General features: G+C 32.7%; 2 protein-coding genes across 2 annotated transcripts; one reads left to right on the top strand and one right to left on the bottom strand.

Moving 5' to 3' along the window:
- Positions 1-3,955: 3,955 nt before the first annotated feature.
- Positions 3,956-6,263, bottom strand: LOC110635072 (serine/threonine-protein kinase RIPK). The gene is made up of 5 exons (XM_058129777.1): positions 5,700-6,263; positions 5,417-5,552; positions 5,167-5,303; positions 4,946-5,069; positions 3,956-4,842 (listed from the first exon to the last, which is right to left on the bottom strand). The coding sequence occupies exons 1-5, from the start codon at positions 6,087-6,089 to the stop codon at positions 4,286-4,288; spliced, it is 1,344 nt and encodes a 447-aa protein (XP_057985760.1). The 5' UTR covers positions 6,090-6,263; the 3' UTR covers positions 3,956-4,285.
- Positions 6,264-12,912: 6,649 nt separating this feature from the next.
- On the top strand, positions 12,913-17,613 carry LOC110635086 (thiol protease aleurain). Its single transcript, XM_021784287.2, has 8 exons — positions 12,913-13,263; positions 13,360-13,481; positions 13,712-13,827; positions 14,725-14,798; positions 14,875-15,139; positions 15,617-15,748; positions 16,100-16,235; positions 17,314-17,613. Exons 1-8 carry the CDS (start codon positions 13,073-13,075, stop codon positions 17,349-17,351), a joined length of 1,074 nt encoding a protein of 357 aa, XP_021639979.2. The 5' UTR covers positions 12,913-13,072; the 3' UTR covers positions 17,352-17,613.
- The last annotated feature ends 203 nt before the right edge of the window (positions 17,614-17,816 follow it).

Genomic DNA, 17,816 nt, shown 5'->3' with positions numbered 1-17,816 from the left:
TTGTTTATGCTATGTGCATAATCTGAATCGGGATAAAGATAAATTTGGTAGTAGAAGTCGTAGGTGTGTTTTTGTTGGGTATCCATTTGAAAAGAAGGGATGGAGATTGTATGATTTGGAAACCAAATAATACTTTGTATCAAGAGATGTGGTATTCGCTGAAACAGAATTTCCATATGCAAATGAGAAAACAATGGTTGATGAACTCATTAAAAATGGAGTTGAGGAGTTGGGTGATAAAGTTGATGGTTTAGAGAACAACTTGGGAAAGGAGCACGATGAAAGTGTGGGTAGAGAAAGTGAGGTGAATCCTGAAATGTAAGAATTGATCTATGAAAACAGTCAGGGAGCGGATAGAGGTGAAGTTATTGAAGAGCAACTAGGTAGGGGATAAAGGGCCAAGCAACCTAGTGTTCGTTTGAAGGATTATCTGACAAACGCCATCAAAACAAGCCCCTCGGTATGCTCACCTTCCCAATCTGATTCCTTAGGTACGCCTTACTCTATAGCACATTATGTGGGTTATGATAAATTCTCTGCACAACACCGATGTTTTTTGGCAGCCATTACTACAGGATATGAACCAAGTTCTTATGCAGAAGCAGTTAAGGATAAACTGTGGAGAGCGGCTATGAGGAAAGAAATACAGGCTTTGGAGGATAATGGTACATGGACAGTTGAAAATCTGCCATTTGGGAAGAAAGCAATAGGAAGCAAGTGGGTATACAAAATTAAATACAATTCTGATGGAAGTGTTGAACGATACAAAGCGCGGTTAGTGATATTAGGAAATAATCAAGTTGAAGGCATAGATTATCAGGAGACTTTTGCTCCTACAGCAAAAATGATTATTGTGCGCACCTTTCTTGCCATTGCGGCTGCAAAGAATTGGGAACTCCATCAAATGGATGTCCAAAATGCTTTCTTACACGGTGATTTGGAGGAAGAGGTTTACATGAAGATGCCACCTGGATTTGCTTCTCAATCACCAGGGAATATTTGTAAACTCCGGAAATCTCTATACGGTTTGCGGCAAGCACCTATATGTTGGTTTGCGAAATTGGCTGCATCTCTGAAAGCTTATGGATTTTAGTAATAATATTCAGATTACTCTTTGTTCACTTTTCGAGCTGGGACTATTCAATTGAATGTGCTTATTTATGTGGATGACCTTATTATCTCCAGCAATGATGTTTCCGCTGTACAAAAATTCAAGAACTATTTGAGTCGTTGCTTTCATATGAAAGGCTTGGGGAAGCTGAAATTTTTCTTAGGGATTGAAGTAGCCAGAAACTCGAATGGTATTTTCTTGTGTCAATGCAAGTATGCGTTGGATGTAATTTCAGAAGTTGGATTACTGGGTTGCAAGCCGGCTAAAACTCCTCTTGAACAAAATCACAAGCTGGCCCTTACCGAGAGTGATGATGTGGATGACCCTGCTCAGTATAGGCGTTTAGTGGGATGGCTTATTTATCTAACAATAACTCGACCCAAGTTGTCTTATTGTGTGCATATTCTTGCTCAGTTCATGCAACAACCGAAGAAAGCTCATTGGGAGGCAGCTGTTAGAGTTGTGCATTATTTGAAAGGAAATCTAGATCAGGGTATACTACTGAATGCCAATTGTGATCTCAAATTATCTGCTTACTGTGATTCTGATTGGGCTAGCTGTCCTTTGACGATACCATCTTTGCCTGTTATTTTGTTCTTTTGGGTGAATCCCGTATATCGTGCAAGACTAAAAAGTAACAGACGGTGTCTCGCTCATCCACTGAAACTGAATATCGGTCTATGAGTACTACAACTTGTGAACTTAAATGGTTGAAAGGATTATTGAATTCTCTTGGTGTGGCGCATACTGAACCTATGAATTTGTATTGTGATAGTTAGGCAGCTCTGCATATAGCTGCTAATCTTGTCTATCATGAACGTACCAAGCATATTGAAGTGGACTGTCATTTTATCCGTGATGAGATATTGAATGGTAACATTCGAACAGATTATGTACATAGTTCAATGTAACCTGCGAATATCTTCACAAAGGCGATGGGAAAGGATCAGTTTGACTTTCTTCTTCGCAAGTTGGGCATTCGAGATCTCCATACTCCAACTTGAGAGGGGTATTGGAAAGGCAGCTGTTAGCTGCCACTTATTTTGCATTTATTTAGGGCATTTGTTCAGGAATTTTTGTGTGCATATCTGTTCTTACCTTTTATTGTATAATTCTGATACAATTTTGGTAGTTTAACTTGATTAGGAACCTATTTGTTAGCTGTAATTTTTTATATATATCTTTGATTTCTAGGGCACTAAACCTCAGAATTCTTATTCCAAAATTTCTTAGTTCTTTTACACTAAAACCTATTTGTGATGGTTTTGATTTTGTTCACACGGATGCACTGTGTTCAATTGCCTCAATTCTCAAATAATTTAGCACTAAAATTACATCATCAGAAAGGAAACTTGAAACTTCTGGTGGGATTTTTGTCTTCCAGGTTCCATCCAAACAAGCAAAGAATCTGATTCGTGTAACAAGCAACTTGTTGATTGGCTTATCCAAGGAAAAAAAGCGAAAACGACTTGGATGAAACGCAAGCAATATTATGCACTATGACTTCCATTATCAGTTGATGTGGTAATTAAGGACATTGGGACATAGACTCGTTAATATTGATAACATCCACAATAACTTTCATGAGAGTGATAGAATAATTAAGGAGGCTCTAGACCCCACATCTTAATTAGAGCAAATTTGATCAATAACTATTTTGCTAGAGGTTGTCGTAAGTCTCTTTTGATCAATCTGACCATAATGTAAACCTGTAACACAAGAAAACAAATGAGATTAGTGATCTATTGGTTAATCACCTTGATACTCAAGTTAGAAATCCTTCTTAAAGAATTTGAGAATTATGAGTAATGTTAAACGTTTTTTATTTGTGTGTCATTCTAATATTTATAGACTTAGAGGCTTCAGAGACATGAGAAGTAGTTTCTGAAATCTCAAATTGTTATCAGTTACACGTTTCTTGCCTTTCTATTGAATCAAGCCCTGCTAATATTCGGTTTGCCGTTGCTCGGATCTTTTGGGCGAGCTATCATGTCGATTTATTTAGTAACACCACAGGATGTAATCTTTTGAATATTTTGTCTTTTATATATATATATATATATATATATATATGAAAACTAAAAAATTCTGAATGTATTATTGGGTAACATCGTAATAATTGGATTCCTGTAAGGTGGTAAGAAAGATGAATTTAAATTTTAATAAATTTTTCTCTTTTTATAAAAAAAAAAAATCAAACATTTTCTTAAAAAAAAAAAATGGACACAAACATTAATATAAAAAATCTGTTTTATTATGTCTACTCATATATCGAGCTTTGCTGGTTCATTTATAACTGGTCGGCATCTCCAATGCTATATATATATATATATACATGATGAATATGATTTTATATATCTGGAAATTAATCAATTAGGAATAATGATATGGCTAGAATTTATACCTCTTAACTATTTTCACATGATTAATTTGGCAAAATAGACATGCCAGGCTTGCAGCTTAAAGGCTGTCTCTTTTTTTTCTTTTGATAAGCTCAAAGGCTGTCTGTCTGTTGCTGGGTTGATTAATTCACTTACTTTTTTTTTTTTTTCTTGAAATGATAGCTTACTTACTCTTTTTCAAATATTACACAAAGGAGAAAGGGACAAAAAACAGATTTGGTGGTAAGTATGGAAAAAAAAATCTGATCTTTTAAGCTATTGTAGTGGGATTAGGAACCAAAATCGCACAAGACATGTGAGGGCTGCTGGGTGGGAAAATAATTAATTGAATTAGAAATTGGGGTTAGTGGGGGTTTAATCACCCATAGCCATTAGGCAATAGCATCTCCGGATCCTCGTTTGTACATTTCAAACTTCTTAGCTGTATTTATATTTAACAACGTTGAAAAATCTGCTCTTAATTTTATTAATTAATTAATATAATTTGTATAATCTGTAAATTTTTGAACAAGTCACATAAAGAAATTGAACTCCTCTGTATGCCTACTTGCCCTCGCCAGCTGAGATATACAAGTCAAAATATTTTAAACAAAGAAACAACCCAAGTATAACGACAACTCCTTCCACCAAAAATCCTATGTAAAACGACGAGTCCTTCCGCAAAAATCCTTTGTGTTGTGCAGTCACAGTATGCAAATGATCTAGGATAATCACAAGAAAAAAAAAAGTGTGTATTTACAGTGTGATTAATTTAATTACACTTTTGGCTAATCTATGCTCCCTTGGCTTTTGGGTGCAGGGGAGAGTGTAACCCATTTCTGTGATTTTGGCGTAGAGCAGTTTCTGAGTGAATGGTTGGAGACCTAGGCGATTTGTGGTGATGCCGTCTATGGCCGTGGTGAAGTGGATGCTTTTTGTGGTAATGGCCATCTTCTTTCTTCGCATCTTTCTTGGGCTCATCTTCTTTAGGTTTTTCAGTTTCGGTTGGAACTGTATACACAAAGGGTCCAATGGGAATATCTTCAAAATCCTTGAGAGGTTCTAGGATCTTCACAACAGCGCTCATGGTTGGTCTCTGCTTTGGCCTGTGGCTCAGGCATTGATAAGCCAATGCGGCTGCTTTTCGAGCCCCTGTTTCCGAGTACTGGCCTTCGAGTCTTGGGTCCATTATCCTCCCAAGTTTCCGGGGATCATTCAACATGGGTCTTGCCCACTCTACCAGCTTCTGTTCTCTTTGAGGGCGGTTCTTGTCCACAGACCTTCTCCCAGTAAGAAGCTCGAGGAGTACTACTCCAAAACTATACACATCGCTCATTGACGTCAAGTGACCTGAAAATAATCAATATAATGTTATGTTAATTTTTCAAAACTCTATGTATAATTAAAAATTAATATGAATTGGTTGGTTTAAGACTAGATAAATTGTAAGTACCTGTCATGACATATTCAGGAGCAGCATAGCCTTGCGTTCCCATAACTCGGGTGGATACATGCGTGTCAGATCCTTCAGGACCATCCTTTGCTAGCCCAAAATCTGAAAGTTTTGCTGTATAATCCTGTAGACATTAATGAAAACATAGTATAATAATTAGTCAAACACTAATTAAAAGAAGATTAATTAGGTTGTAGCATTAATTATCAAGAGATGCTTACCGAGTCTAACAAGATGTTTGAGGCTTTGAAATCCCTGTATATCACAGGTTTTTGTGATTCATGGAGGAAGGCAAGACCCTTTGCGGCTCCAAGAGCAATTTTCATTCTTGTGGACCAAGGTAGTGATACAGAATATCCTGAAAATCCAGAGCGTAATCAGTATCGTGAGAATGGAAACAGTGTAATAAACTTTGTTTTCTTTGGTTAAGAAAGTATAATAAACTTTTAATTATCTGGAGAGAGAACATACTTCTAAACAACTGATTCTCTAAGCTGCCCCGTGGCATATATTCATAAACTAGAAGCCTGTGTTCCTCTTCACAACAATAGCCAATCAGCTTAACCAGATGTGAATGCCTCAACTGCCCAAGAAAGATCACCTCCGTCTGCCAGAAAGATATATTAAAATATATTAGTAAGTTGATCAAAACCCGAAAGTGGAAGCTACTTCAACTGCAACCAACTTAAAGGATAATTAACAGAATATTAGTAAGGAAAAGTATAACAATTATAATATCGTGCAAGGTACTCACCAACCACTCCCTATGACCTTGTAAACCTTCCAAGTCCAAGAGCTTGACGGCCACAGGCTGAGCCTTCAAGCCAGGTCTGAGTTTGTCATCAATGAAGCCCTTGTGCACTGGTCCAAATCCTCCTTCACCAATAAAGTTGCTCGACGAGAAGCCCTGGGTGATCACCTTAAGCTCAGCGAGCGTAAAGACGTGAAGGTTTGAGCCAGCAAGAGAAACGGAAAGATCCTCGGAGAGTGAATTGGGGTTGCTCAAATCAGATAGTGAAAGTCTCTGGAATGAAGTTTGTTTAGTGACCTCTTTCTTGGGTTTGGATGATGCTGGTTTCTCATTCTCATGTGGTTTGAAACAACTGGAAACCATAGATAACCACGTAACCTTCTCCACAGTCATTGTTGTTGATGAATGATTCTGCAAACTTGAATATTAATTGGTTTCTTGCAACAAAAACTAAAAAATCAATTTATTAATGAGAAAGAGAGAGAAGAGAGAGAGAGGAGTGATGGGTTTAGAAGAGGAAGAGAAGGTTTGGTTGCCAATGAGGTGAAGGGGTTTCCAAGGCTTAAAAAGGAGAGGCAAAAGGCCAAATAATATTCAAATCCCAACAGCTCTCCAAACGCGGACATGGAGAAAAAGGTTTCCAACTCCTTTCTACCATACGCTTTGATTTATTTTTAATTTTCACGTTTCATATTTGTATCATTCTATTTTTTATAAGGAATTATTATTCCACCTTTTTTTAAATTTTTATTTCTTAAATGGGTACTTAATGATCTTATGTATCCTTGACAATATTTGATTAATGGGGTTTGAGTCATTAGTCTACCAAGTTGGTTCAAGGAAAATGACATGGCTACCCCTTCTTGACTTTTGCCAGATTATTAGAAAAAGGCAAAACAGGAAACATCACTTATTCTCATCATCTCTGGAACCTTTTCATATGTAGCTATGGGATAGAGGGATTGCTTTCCAAGTAACAAAATTGACTAATCTTTGTTTTATCAGAGCAGCCCTCAAGGAATCTAATTTTTATCCCTTTTTTGCAATATGTCAACCAATTGGAAGCTATTTCCACTCAGCTTTCACGGATTTGAAATATACTTTATTATTATTATTTACATTATTATTTACATTTACTAGTGAGCATAAATCATAAATGCTTAATGACAGGTGAATTTACCCTCATTTATTATTTTATTTTTAATTTATAATTAATATCCTTAACTTTTCTTTTAAATATAAAAATTATGAGTTTTAGTTTGATGATATTAAAATTATCTTTATAATTATAAAGTTTCAAATTTTAAATTAATTAAAATTAAATAAAATATATATAATTAATGAAGAAACTCTAAAAAAAATTAACCTTTATTTTGTAATTGGTATTTCTATTTGAATGGTATTAAAAATATATTTTAAAAAAAAAATTATTATAGACATTTAAAATTTAAATTTAATATATTTTAATAATAAAATTTTGAATTTAAATTTTTAATAATACTTAAATAAATCTTTTTTTTTTAATAAATATCAAACATGCACACCCCTAAAATCAATAAACATGCACATCAATATCAAACATTTATTTTTAATTTTTTTAGTTCTCTATTTGATTCGGAATCAAACAATCCATTATAATCAATATCATCACAATAATATACTTTCTGTAAAAGAGGAGGATTTATCCTTTATCGGATGGTTTTAAAATTATATTTATTAATGTTATACTATAATTTATATAAATTTTTTAATATGAAAATTTGATATTATAAGTTAAGAAAGATTTTTGTGAAATAAAATTAAATATTAAAAATTTTTTAATAATAAATTAAAATTAAAAAATAAAAGTAAAATACATAATAAAATTAGGGAGAAGATATAAAAATATACTTCATTGTATATTTTTTAAAGCTAATGACTCTGTTGACTTTTTAAAGGGGACAAATTTGAAAAGAAAAAGTAGGTGTGGTTGCAATGCTTCATAAGTTTCTAGAGAGTAATGTCCTACAAACTATCTTCTAAAAAAAATGCCCTACAAACTAAAAATGCACGATCACCAAATGACACAACTACCCTGCAATGCAATGAACATTAGCTAATGTGATCATAACCGCACGGTCTGTGGACTTTTCTATTGGAGGGTGAATCAGATGGTCACGAATCTCCCATGCAGTTGACCATGTAAAAGGGAAAGTGGGGCCATAAGATTGGCACTTGAGGGGTCATCCAAAGATCTTGTTTTATCTTGCCCTTTAGTGTACATGCATGAATAAAACATATCCCAAATGAAAGAACGTACCGAAGTTTCTGAGGGCTAATTTTGTCAATGACAAGGTAGGTGAATAGGTTCCATCTTGTTCTCCTCGTCCTAAAAGTCAATGGGCGTTATTGTCATTTTATGAAAAATAGAATAACAATCGCGGCGTTCAACACGAAAGTCCTTGTGGACTGGATCTTGCTTCTCTTGGTCTTGGGGCACAAGCTGAGGAGTATAATAATAATAATAATAAAGTAAATATATTTTACTTTTCATATAGCAGTTGGATATCTAACGTCTGGCCATCTTTGTATTTGCTTAATTGATTATGACAATTTGCAGAAGTCATTATTGTCACCGATTTGTTTGTAATGGTCAAGAAATAGGGATGAACAATTCAATCAAACTACAATTTCTCTATGGAGTTTCACCAAACAACCAAACATCGAAAATTTTGAATTATATATAACTTTTCTATATTGACTTAAAAAGTTTATCTAATTAAGAAACCTATCTGCCCCCTTTCGTTCAAGATATTAATTCGCTAGTGCTATGCTATGATGAATTTAAGCATTGAAGGAGAAAAATAATATCATAGGCTAGTACATTTGATGACTCAGAATTGTTGACATTTTATCTTTTCATGCCTATTTCCTGTCACAATTAATTATCCGTAATCTAAAATGTAGACCACCTTTTTAATGTTTGAATTTGGGATATTCACTAATTTTAAAATATAAATAATAATTATTTTTGAATCTGATTTGATTTATTTTATATTTAATTAATTTTTTTAAATCATGATATTGTGCGAGACGAAAATAAGAAGATGTGATAATTGAACTTATTGCTATTCTTATCTTAGACACAACTCTAAAATTATTGAGCGATTTTATTTTTTCCTCCATAAAGAATATATTGGTATTATATACTATTCACAAAAATAATTATTTTTATAGATAATTTTTTGTAAAAAAGTATATTTTTAAAAAAAATCATATGGATTATTCAATTTTCATGTTACAAGTTAAAAAAAAAATTCTTTAATAATTTTTATCAAAATTTATGATAAAAATATGAGAAAGTAAACAAAAAAAAAAAAAAAAAAAAAAAAAAACTACTGCATCGACTGATAATCAAAGACAGTATTATAACTATTTTACACGTGATATAAATTGCTTTCAGTTCAACTACCAAAGACTGGCGCATCACCAAAGCTGCCAACTCGATATTGTAGCAATGAATTTATTGGGTTAAAGACAAGTGTCCATGTTTAGGTACTTCCCTTAACATACAACTATTAAATCTAATATAAATTTGATTTTATATAAAAAAATTTAAATTTAATAATAATTTATTAAAATTTATATAAAATTAATTTAAAAAATATATAATAAATATATAAATTTAAATATAAATATTTAATATAATAATATTTAAATTCAATCAGTGCTTATAAAATTTACATTTTTATTATTTTAATTTTTTTTTTTTGGGTGTGAAATTATTGGGCGAGTAAATGTAGTGTGTACATACAGAACATTCTATAAAAGCGCGTGATAGAAAGGAAGAAAACGCGATCTCAATCAACACATTATAAGTGGGTCAAAGTCTATCTTCCGTCGCTGAAAATTTGGGCCTTTGATAACCTCTCTGTCGGGTGTCAGCATCATGTCAGCGTGCGGCCATAAGGCACCCAACCAACCGATGTATGATATGCATATATTACTTTAATATAAAATCCTAATCACCATCAATAATTTGATTTTATTATTGCTAAAGATTTTAGACTAAATCTGGATCAGAATACAAACCCACTGCCTGCATGGAGATCTTTAATTAATTTAGATTAATTTTATTTTAAATTAAAAATTAAGGTTTTATTTATTTTTTAATTAAAGAAAAAATTAAGTTATTTTAAAAAAATAATTTTAATTTAATTAATTAATTTAATTTTTTAAAGAATGAATATATATAAAGCAATATATATAAGGTTGGCATCTAGGATTAGAACAAGTGACTTAAGAGGTTGGATAGGAAAGAAGAAATGCGTATATATGCATAGCTTCTGCCTTCTGATCATGCTCCATTGACTCCTCCTCTCATAAATTTGTGGGAGAAAGGAAAACAACTTTAGACTTTTTTTTTTTTTTTAATATTAAATTTTTTTTTTCTCTCAAAGAATGGGCCGACAAAGGCCATGCCTTAGCCTAATCAATTTACATTGTTAGTTATGTAGATAGATTATCATATTCAGAGCCTGAAAATGAGAGAAAAAAATAATATATTTGAGAGGTGGAGTTTGGATATTTTATTTGAGAGGGTCATTATATACTTATTATATTAAATAAAAATTAAAAAAATTATGATTTATAATAATATTAATAAACTTAAATTTTATTTACTACAATAATGATAATAATAATAAAGTTGATATTAAAAATTTTGAGGAGTTTGTATTATTTTTTGTTCATTAAATTTTTGTTTTATATTTTAAGCTATACCTTTTTAGACAAAAATATATGTAATTATACGTGAAATATAAAAAAGACAAAATTTTATATAATTAGAAAATAATAAGAACAAATTAGAATAACAATTAATACCACATCAATCTTATTTATTTTATAAATTTACTTAGATTTTTATAAATAAATAATAATAATAAAATTATTGATTCCTTTTTATGAGAATTAGTCTAAGTTAATTCATTAAAAAAAATACAAAAGAAGTTTATAGGACCAATATTTACATATTATTTTCAATAATTAGTGTGTATATATATATATATATATATATAAGAGTAAAAAAAGAGAAATCATTTCAAATTTGAGGGGGCATATTATTATTTTTTCATTAAAATTAATATTTTTTTATGTATTTAAATACTTTTATATTAGAATTTAAAAAAAAAACATATGTATATTGTTAAGATCATATTTTTAGCTTATATTTCTAACTTATCATTTATTTTTTATATTAATTAATTAAAATTAGAAAGAAAAGGAAAAAAATTTTCACGGGAAAATTCATCTCATCTCACTCTCACTTGAAGAAATCTCGCCTTAATCTCAATCTTTGTGGGATAAGGATGAAGTTAGCGATTCTCGCACTGATCCGCCCAATTGCCATCCCTGTTATGCATCGTGTCGCGGAAGGTGGATCTTGAAGGTGTGCGCAAACCAGCGGCCAGACCCTGACGGATTTGGTACATCCAGAATTAGGCTTTCGAAGTTGGACACGATCAACTTGGCTTAGGAAGCGAAGACTAGATAGCTCTTTCTACACGCAACCCAAGTTAATTGGGCTTTTGATTGAGTCTCGGATTTAAAAGGTTTAAAGCCCATTCAATAATATAATAATATATTCCAATTTCCAAGTTTTATCATGAGAATAGTGATGCAGAGGGTTTCGTAGCCAGTCGCTTTCTCTTTCTTTTATCTCTCTCTTTCTTTTTAAAATAAAAAAAAAATATATTCTCTTGCTTCTCTCCATAATAATGAGAAGATTTCTTATCGTTTTGCTCATAAATAATGCATAATAAGCCAATGTCCATTCATAATGTAGCTAGCTTGATACGTCTGAAGAAAAGTAATTAAAGATTATAAAGGCAGGTAAGCATTGTGACTGGAGGATTAGTGGGCAACAGTCTTTACATGCTTGGTGTGGCAACAGAAAAAATATATCTAGTGACTTCTTGCGCAAATGAGAGAGACTGATTCGTTGATTTACTTTTCACAGCCGTAAACGGCAGCGCTGGCGGCTGGAGTTGATTTTTCTCTGCGGAGGAATTGTGAGTCGTCTTCCTGTACGATGTACTGTGCTTTTTATTTTTTTTTTAAATTTGAGTCCTGTAATGAATGGCCTTCAATATATAAATTATTATTATTACTTAACCTAATCTTTATTATAATTTTTCTAGCTTGCGAGCCACGTACTGACTTGTCCATATAAAAAAAATTTCCTACTCCATCATCATCAGATTCACGTTCTCAAAATCTTTTGGTTCCAATTCCATGCATGACTTACAAATTTTTTTTTTTTTAAATGAAAATCATAATCAGAAATGTGCCAAAATTGGGAGATGCCGATAGACCAGATTGCAGGAAAGAAACGCCAGGGTTGCCGTTAAGTCTGTTACAAGGACGAGCGGGCGTGCCACCTCGCCACGCGCGTCATAGGAAATAGTATGATGCACGCCTCAAGTTACAGATTTTTAAATTTCAATGATTACAATTACATTGGTTTTAATTTTTTATATTAAATATCTGTTATTTAAATATATTTATATAAATAATTAATTAAATATAAAATATAAATTTTTATAATAATATTTATAAATTTTATATTTTATATTTTAAATAAAATGTAATTTAAATAATTATAAAATGTTTAAATTTTTAAAATATAAAATGTAAATTTTTTTATGTTAATATAAATTAAGGTTATGAACTATTCTTAAAAATTTTAAAATAAATTAAAGAATTGTATCAAATTAAAATTATTTTTTAATATTTTTAATTTATAAAATGATATATTAAATGAAATTTATATATTATGTTTAATCATACATAAATTTAATAATATATAAAAGCATAAGATCTAATATTAAATAAATAAATGTTTTCAAAAGAAAATATTAAATAAATAAATGCTATTTTAATAATTAATTAATAGTTTAGTTAAAAATTAAAAAAATAATTGTAAAACAATAATTTTTAATTTATTATTTAAATTTATAAATTAAATAAATTTTAATAAAAAATACAAACTAATTAAGAAATTTTATTTATAATAAATAATTATGTTTATAATAAGTAACTTATAATTTTAATCAGATAATGAATCAATATAGATTAGTATATGTAACGGATTAATTGATAATATATAATAAATAAATAAATTTAATTTAACCAAAAAAATTTAATAAAAAAAAAACTCCCTATTTCTCCAACACAGTGACATATTCTCGGATCGCAGCAAAAATTGCCGCAGATTCTCCGAAAATTTTCAATCTCTACATGCCCCACAAAAATCCTTCCCTATAATTGGATATCACTCTCCCCGACCCCTGTACTCCATAGTCTTGCCCACTGCACTTGGCGAGCTCGGCAGAGGTATGTCTCGCATTCGCGTTACCGTCTCTTCTGTACTGCTTCTGCTCTTCTGTGCCGCCGCTGCAGGATCAACCTTCGATGACGCTAATCCTATCAGACTTGTGTTCGACCGTCTTCGCGACTTCGAAGCTTCCGTAGTAAAAGTCATCGGCCACACGCACCGCGCTCTTTCCTTCGCTCGTTTTGCTCACAGGTCGACATCGATCTTCACACGGTTATGGATTGCTTTTCATTTCCTCTAAAGTGGAAGTGTAGTTTTGTAATGGTTTTTTTACTTGAAAATTTTTAGGTATGGAAAGAGGTATGAGACCGAGGAGGAGATGAAGCTGAGGTTCGCGATTTTCTCTGAGAATTTGGATTTGATTAGATCCACCAACAAGAAAGGGTTGCCATACACTCTTGCCGTTAATGGTAAGATTTTGTTTTTTTTTAAAAAAAAATTATAAACGTTTGATTAATTTGATCTAAGACCAGATCAAATGCAAAATTCTGGCAGCTAACAGTCTTTTACTTTTTTTTTTTTTTAATTCAATACTTTGACCTTTCATCTGTGCAGAAGAACTATCAAGATTGTAGCTAATAGTCTTATACTATCCGACTATTTCATGTCTTAAAGTAACTTGGTTTATTTGATTTCACAGATTTTGCTGATTGGACCTGGCAAGAATTCCGAAAACACAGATTAGGAGCTGCTCAGAACTGCTCTGCCACCACAAAGGGCAATCACAAGCTTACTGATGCTGTCCTACCAGAAACGGTACCTACCCTTTAGAAGCTGTTAATTGTTTAGCTGATAATTTGCAGTTTCTCTAATTTCGAAAGAAGAACTAATTTTAAAGGGTATTTAATTAAGAAAGAAGAACCAGTTTTAAATGGAATTGTTATTTTCTCTTATGTTGTTTGGGAAGAGGAGAAAGTGGAGGGGAGGAAAAAAATGAAGTGATCAATTTAGCCTTTTACATATTGTACAATTCAATTTTTGGAATAGTAGAAGGGCAAACTAGTAAATTCATCTGACGAATTGTAGTTCTCCTTTCTCCTGAAATTCTGATGATTCATTTCGTTGTGCCAATTGATTGGTTTTCTCCCACTTTTCTTTTCCCTTGTCTTCCTATCACAGAGATTCTTAGATAAACTTAGTTTATCTCATCATCTGTAGATTAAGCCCAATCAAATCACTTCACAATTCACATCATTCATAACTTAAGGATAACTAAGAATTAAATTACATGTTTATTTGTAATTATACAAATATGAAAGTATAGTTAAAAATTAAATCACATGTTTATTCATTTTTATATTACTATAAAATAATTTAATTAATTTAGTGTACAAATAACGTGTTAGAGAATGAGTCTATCTAAGAATACGTTGTAAAAAAATATCTCACCTCAACTTTCACTCACCTCTCTTTCTTCTTACCCCATCTTTCCCCTTTCCCAAACACTAGGTTAAGAAACTAACTACTTTTGTGGAAAAAATTATTTAGCAATGATACTGAATTTAAGAGATTGTAGATAAATTTATTTGCTTAAAATGTGAATCCCCCTATTTATGCATAGAAGGATCACTTCTTTAGCAGATAATGGGCATGTATCAATCTGATCTTGTAAAACTGTAGTCTGATATTTGTGTTCTGATGCTGTGGGTATAGAAAGACTGGAGGGAAAAAGGCATAGTCAGCCCGGTTAAGGATCAAGGCCATTGTGGTTCTTGCTGGACTTTCAGGTTGGCAATGCAACTTATCAAGAAAATGGTGTTTAATTATGCTATTGTGTTCCTAACCTTATGTTGTTATTTGCAGCACCACTGGAGCTCTTGAGGCAGCCTATCACCAGGCTTTTGGAAAGGGAATCTCTTTGTCTGAGCAGCAGCTTGTGGATTGTGCTGGTGCTTTTAATAACTTTGGCTGCAATGGTGGATTGCCTTCGCAAGCCTTTGAGTACATCAAATACAATGGTGGTCTTGAATCTGAGGAAGCATATCCCTACACTGGAAAAGATGGTACTTGCAAATTCTCATTGGAAAATGTTGGTGTCCAGGTGCTCGATTCTGTCAACATTACCCTTGTAAGTTGCATGCACAATTCTCCTAAATAATTGTGTTCATTCTCAAGTGTTTGACGTGAGGGAAAAATCTCATTGAGTGTGGGTTGAATATGCAATTTCTGAGTCGAATATGGCTGAAATTTTCAATGCTTTTAGGTTGGTTATTTTAATTATGCTTATTAGGCTATGACACCATGGTGTAGCCTAAAAACTGGATTTAGACTAACTTCAATCTGATACATTTTTGCAGTCTAATGCTCTTCCCTAGTGATCTAATATCATGCAGTTTGCTCAAAATCCCCCTCCTCCCATTTTGTTAAGACCTCCACTTTTGCAGCTCCAATAGGCTAGAGACCTTCCAATCTCATCTTTTAGCTCACGATTCATCATAATTCACTTGACGGATCTCATAAATGGGTCATTCTTAGTTGGTTACTCTGTTAAAATATTAAACTTTAGGATCCATTATCGGTTCCTTAATGTTGATTTTACATGCAGGGTGCTGAAGATGAATTGAAGCATGCAGTTGCCTTTGTTCGTCCTGTTAGCGTGGCTTTTGAAGTTGTCAGCGGTTTCCGTTTTTACAAGAGTGGAGTTTACACCAGTGATGTTTGTGGCAAAACTCCGATGGTGAGTTCTTTTACTTATATATTTATTTTGGAAATGAAATTTTATTCAGATGGGAATTGTTGGAACACTTTATTTAAAAACTTTTTGGGAGCAAAAGTTGAGTATATACCTAGTTTGATTTGAGGGTATTCACAAGAGATACATCATACATCATATTTTCAAAGGTCACACCCTAATATTATAATTCAGTTGAGATGCTTTTCATAGTAAGATTTACGTGTTGAGATTCTTGCTAGTTAACCATTAATCACATCTCATATCTTGATTATTTTTCTTAAAGGTGTGCAAATGCTCATATCCCTTTCTATGATGCGCTAATTCTTTTCTAACATTCTCCAAATTCTATGGCAGGATGTGAACCATGCTGTTCTGGCAGTTGGGTATGGAGTCGAAGATGGTGTTCCATATTGGCTAATTAAGAACTCTTGGGGTGATAATTGGGGTGATAATGGCTATTTTAAGATGGAATTGGGGAAAAATATGTGTGGTAAGTTTCAATCCCTCTAATTTGACTATGTGAAACCCAATGAAAATCATTTAACAGAATATGACTGATATTTTAACTTGAAATTGTTACTGAAATTCTGTGAGAATTAGATTTCACCTGTTGATGTTTTCTAATACCGAGGGTATAGTAAATGAGTGACACGTGGATAGTGTCAGGGTAGATATATGTGTTTATGGGAATATGGGTAAGTTTTTGGGAGAAAACATGCTGTCTGAGTGATAAAGATTTGTGCTCGACCGAGTTAGATTAGTGGGAAGAGATCAGTATGTACTCCTACAAGACAGCAAAGGGTTAAAGGACCAAAGGGAAGCTATTCCCTAGTGGCACTCCGATGATTAAGTAAAAGTTGAAAGAAAGAAAGAGATTAGACAGCAAAGAGAATAATAAGCTAGGTATGAGTTCGAATGTTTTACATGATAACCATAAAACTTAATAGTTTATATACCGGTGATTGGATCAACGATGGAGTGCCAAATGTTATCAGGGGATATAGGCTATGTATTGCTATTTAGTTTTAGAGGCGTGAAATGCATTGTTTGTCTATTGTGTCAGGTTTTTGCCATCATTATAATGACGGTTATATTGTCAGTGATGGTGACATTGGCTGTGCTTTGCTGTACTTCTAGTGTGGCTCATTAATGCTCTTGTTTGGTTTTCACTCTTTAATTTTCCCGTTCGGTCCTTCTCCGAATGGTACCTTGAAGGATCAATCTTGGTAATATTCGAGTGGTCTTTCGGAAGAGTCCCATGACCAATCGGTAAGAGGATATCCAATTGTTGGAATGATTGGAGGATCAGCTCATTAGGACAGGACGACCCCTTATCGAAGCGGTTAAGGGTCATTATTCTTCCTGTATAGGCAAGATACTCCATTTATACGGTCTGCTACCATAGAATCACGTGTCCTAAATTCATCGGGGAATATTTTTACATGTATCACCTGTTCTCCTGGCTGTCAGCCAATATAAATTATACATTATCTTTGTCACAAATCTTTTCACTTAAATCTTGTATTGGATTTGAGTTGCTTATCCTGATTTTGATGATTTTATTGTAGGTGTTGCAACTTGCGCATCATACCCTGTTGTAGCTTAATACAACTGTGAAGAAACGGGAGCTACTTGATGAGTAATTTGTGGTAATAAGATTTGTGTTTCAGTAGCTCATGAAGTTACGAATCTGTCTCTGGGGTGAAAAGTCATTGTGTGAAGATGATTGTGTTGGCTTCATGTATAAAATAAGACCCTGGATGCAATCTAATGTACACTAGACAAGAAAGAACTCGTGTAAATTCCGAATTTCGATTGTGTCATGTGAAGTCCTATATCAGTGCATAATAGGAAACTCAATTCTCCAATATTTGCAGCATGTGTGTATTTTTTTATGATGTGATTCTAGCATAGTTGCAGAAGCACCCTCCATTTTCCAATGAAATTTCGTATTCTATCTTGGCTGCAATATGGCAATATCACCAGTGCTGTGTGTCTGGCTACGGTGGCTTCCCCACTTCTTCTTGTTAAAAATTGTGATAAAACGGTAATATCACGGTGCAAGTTTTCG

Source organism: Hevea brasiliensis, chromosome 11, assembly GCF_030052815.1.
Source record: "Hevea brasiliensis isolate MT/VB/25A 57/8 chromosome 11, ASM3005281v1, whole genome shotgun sequence".
NCBI classification, from domain to species: domain Eukaryota; kingdom Viridiplantae; phylum Streptophyta; class Magnoliopsida; order Malpighiales; family Euphorbiaceae; genus Hevea; species Hevea brasiliensis.
The sequence above is the reverse complement of the archived record's forward strand: the minus strand, read 5'-3'. Positions and strand labels throughout refer to the sequence as shown.